General features: G+C 45.9%; 1 protein-coding gene across 5 annotated transcripts; it reads left to right on the top strand.

Moving 5' to 3' along the window:
- The first annotated feature begins 376 nt into the window (after nucleotides 1-376).
- Nucleotides 377-3,378, top strand: LOC124477303. Of its 5 annotated transcripts, none has more exons than XM_047035062.1 (5): nucleotides 377-418; nucleotides 960-1,093; nucleotides 1,409-1,484; nucleotides 1,647-1,921; nucleotides 2,150-3,378. In XM_047035062.1, the coding sequence occupies exons 3-5, from the start codon at nucleotides 1,419-1,421 to the stop codon at nucleotides 2,523-2,525; spliced, it is 717 nt and encodes a 238-aa protein (XP_046891018.1). In that variant the 5' UTR covers nucleotides 377-418; nucleotides 960-1,093; nucleotides 1,409-1,418; the 3' UTR covers nucleotides 2,526-3,378. The 5 variants fall into 5 exon arrangements, with proteins under 5 accessions (XP_046891018.1, XP_046891009.1, XP_046890981.1 ...); XM_047035053.1 differs by having other exon boundaries at nucleotides 1,628-1,921; XM_047035025.1 differs by having other exon boundaries at nucleotides 1,303-1,484.
- Nucleotides 3,379-3,607: the final 229 nt, after the last annotated feature.

Raw genomic sequence — 3,607 nt, 5'->3', positions numbered from 1 at the left:
ACCAACGTAAGCTAGGTTGCCTACTGTAAATAGGAAATTCAAAATTCAAAAACGGTTTATTGAAAATTTTACTTAGCCTACTTTTTTCTTTAACTTGGTATCTGCACTTAGCAGCGTCCAATTGGGCTAGCCTTCATCAACCATAAGCTCCCTCCCTTCTATGTAGCGCTCCCGGAACAAGTGCGTCTTGAGCCTTCTCTTGAAGGTGGAGAGACAGTCCGTGTCTCTGATGGAGGTGGGGAGTTGATTCCACCACTGGGGTGCCAGGCAGGAGAAGAGCTTGTGCTGGGACCGGGCGGTCTTGAGAGGTGGGACCACCAGGCGGTTGTCTGAAGAAGACCGTAGGTGGCGGGTGGGGGTGTAAGGCTGCAGGAGAGACTTGATGTAGTCGGGCGCAGTCCCGTTCACTGCTCGGAAGGTCAGTACCAGGGTCTTGAATCTGATGCGGGTTTTTATCCGTGAAAGCTGCCATGTTAAGGCTGGACAGTCCATATCCGACTATCTGTCCACTAGTTATGTAGCTAGCAAAACGAGTTAGCCTCCGGTGCTGCAAACTCTTGAGATTCGTCTTTTATTGTTACTTAAAGTCGATTAGTCAATCTAGTTTGTATTTTGAGGCAAACTCGCTGCTGAAGGCAAACAAGCTTAACCTTGTTAAGGCTGGCTGGCGTTAGCTTTTTCTTTTATCTTAAAACGAAACTTATCCTATTTCATTCAAGCCTGTGTTGTTACCGGACCACCACAGGGTGCAATGCTACCACAACGATATTACTGGTATTTCTCCCTTTAGGCTATTGGTATTTCTCCCTTTAGGTTATTTTCAGTTGTTAGACGATTTATTATGGAGACTATTTGTTCACGTTCTTATTCCAGATACACATGGTCGATAAATTATTACTGGTTTGGATACAACAACAACAAATCTAGCCTTGTCTACTGTAACACCAGTCTTCTTTCAGGATGGAAACAATGCAGCGAAGCCTAGAGTGGGCAAGGGGTACGCTCTTGAATGTTGCTTCAGCAGACGGCCTGATAGCTTAAGTGTCCGAGTTCATCGAGGAGATTCGCACCTATGGTCGGCCTGCACAACAAGGTGAGAGCCTTTTCAGTGGGGTTGGGTGCTTACAGCTCAGCTCGTCCTTTGAGCTGTTTCACACATCGTTCTCTTGCAGTTGCCATTGTTCAGTATTTTTTGTGTCCATTGGTGTTAAGTTCCAGTGGTGTTTAACAGTGCGTGCCTGGAGCGTGTGCAAGTTACAGTCTCTTAAATGTTCTCAGCACATCATTGTATTATTGTTGTAGCCAGTTCCGGTTACCAGGCTCCATTGACTTGGACTGGAGCAATGGGGGCTCCTCATTATCACATCACCGGAGAGCAGCTGAGGTTTCTCATGTCCTGTGCTTTCAGCCTCTCTCAGATGGCTGAGATTTTCCATGTGTCCCGTTCCACAGTCAAACGGCGCCTACGGTCAATTGTGCTTGGGGTAAAATGCTATGAAAAGCAAATCTTTTAAATGCATGCTTTCCACAGTTTGAAGACATGAGTTGATTGTCAACAATCAAGAAATCAAGTACTATAGCGATGCATAGTCTCGTCTGGGCATTGTTACTGTTTTTGTCTCGTCAGACGCTTGAATCTTTCACAGGAAGGGCGTTTTTCAGACTTGTCAGACACTGCTCTGGACGATAAGGTTAAGGACCTTGTGGCTGGGAATGACAGAGTTGGACCGGAGTCCGTCCGAGCACAACTGAGGGCAGAGGGAATCCGGGTGCAGAGACGCAGAGTGAGGGACAGTATGGTTGGCGTTAACCCGAGGGCGGTTGCCCTCAGAGCCATGTCGCAGAGGCTGCACAGAAGGTCCTACTGTGTCACTGGTCCAAATTCTTTATGGCACCTGGATGGAAACCACAAACTGATTAGGTAAGGTTACTCACCGACTGTATTTGTTATTTAAACTATTGGTTGTAACATCTCAAACACTATCAGGTAGCTCACTTGTTTATCAACCAAAGCAAAAATGTACATGGACATATGGATAATAATTGTTTTAGGATGTTTCTGCTGTTATTGGTAGTGCAGCTGAACTTTGTCAAGCACAGCTTTTATTGACAGCTTTTAAGTCCTATGTTATGTCTTCTCTGCTTTCAGGTGGAGGATAGTCATCCACGGTGGCATTGATGGCTACAGTCACCTTGTTGTGTTTCTCCGTGCTTCCAGCAACAATCTCAGCAGTACTGTAATGGAGTGCTTCATAAAAGCAATGACCAGATATGGTGTTCCGTCCAGGGTCAGAACAGACCACGGAGGAGAAAACAACGCTGTCTGTTTATTCATGAACATTTTCCGAGGGTCTGGTAGAGGCAGTGCTTTGAGGGGAAGGAGCGCACACAATCAGAGGATTGAGAGACTGTGGCGTGGCCTGACCAATGTCTACTACCATCTGTTCAATTTCCTTGAGAGTGAGGGGATTGTGGACATTGACAATGAAATGCATGTCTGGGCTCTGCATTGTGTATCTCCCTAGAATAAATAGAGACATGGCAGACTTCTGCAAGCAGTGGAACCACCATGGTTTGAGGACTGAGAGGCACCAGTCCCCTCTGCAGATCTTCGTTAGAACCTGCCTTGCACAACAGAGGCTACCTACTACTGCGATGCAGGACCTCTTTGCTGCCACACCCACAGGAGGTGAAAGGGCAGACAGCACTGTACCCAGAGGTATGGACGGGGCGGGGCGGCTCTGGGCGGCTCGGGGCGGAGCGGCTCAGGGCGGCAGGGACACCTGTTGTTCACTGGCCAGAGAGAGTGACCATACCTCCAAACCAGTTTACTTTGGGAAATGCTCTCATGCAAGTACTTGCCGCACAAATCAATCCCCTCGGAGGCCTCAGAACAGCCCTTGGAATGGACATCCTGCAAGAGGTCATTTCTTTCCTGGAGTCCTCAAATGACCAATAAGATTTTGGACTTTCAGACAAGGAATACGAAATGAGAATTATATTTGCACTGCCAGTTGCACTGCTACTTACTTTACTCTGTAAACGTTTTTTTTTTGCTTTTTGTCTTTTATTGACCTTTTTTATGTTTCATCAACTGGTGCCAAGTTGTTGACCAGTGGTGCTAGTTGTGCACGAAATAAAATTCTTAACACTGCAGGCAACTACCATCATACTTGATAACCACAGAAACGTATTACATGGTATATAGACTTAGACTGACATCTACTGGACAATTAGAACACATTTTGCAATTTGTGTTGCGGGCCCTGAATTTCTATTACACACTAAGTGTGTACGTGTATATACAGTGGGAAAATGTGTCCAAACTTTTGACTAATAATATGAATGTAAGGGATAATGTATAGAACGCCGGTCATTATTGGGAAAATAAGCCCCTAATAAACAATAATAATTGCAGTATCACATCCATCCACCCCTCCACCAAATACACCTGCATCGTTCCATCCAACTCTTCATTATTCCCTCCACCCCATCAACCACTCTTGAGAGGAACATTTTGAAGCTGAAGTTTCAGCACCGCAGTTCTAGGATTTCTAGATTTTCGCCAAAAGACCAAAAAGAGTGCGACCAAAGCAGTATTCCCCAC

The sequence above is a fragment of the Hypomesus transpacificus genome, chromosome 2, assembly GCF_021917145.1.
Source record: "Hypomesus transpacificus isolate Combined female chromosome 2, fHypTra1, whole genome shotgun sequence".
Lineage (NCBI taxonomy): Eukaryota > Metazoa > Chordata > Actinopteri > Osmeriformes > Osmeridae > Hypomesus > Hypomesus transpacificus.
Note: the sequence above shows the minus strand (reverse complement) of the source record. Positions and strands in the feature narration are given on the sequence as shown.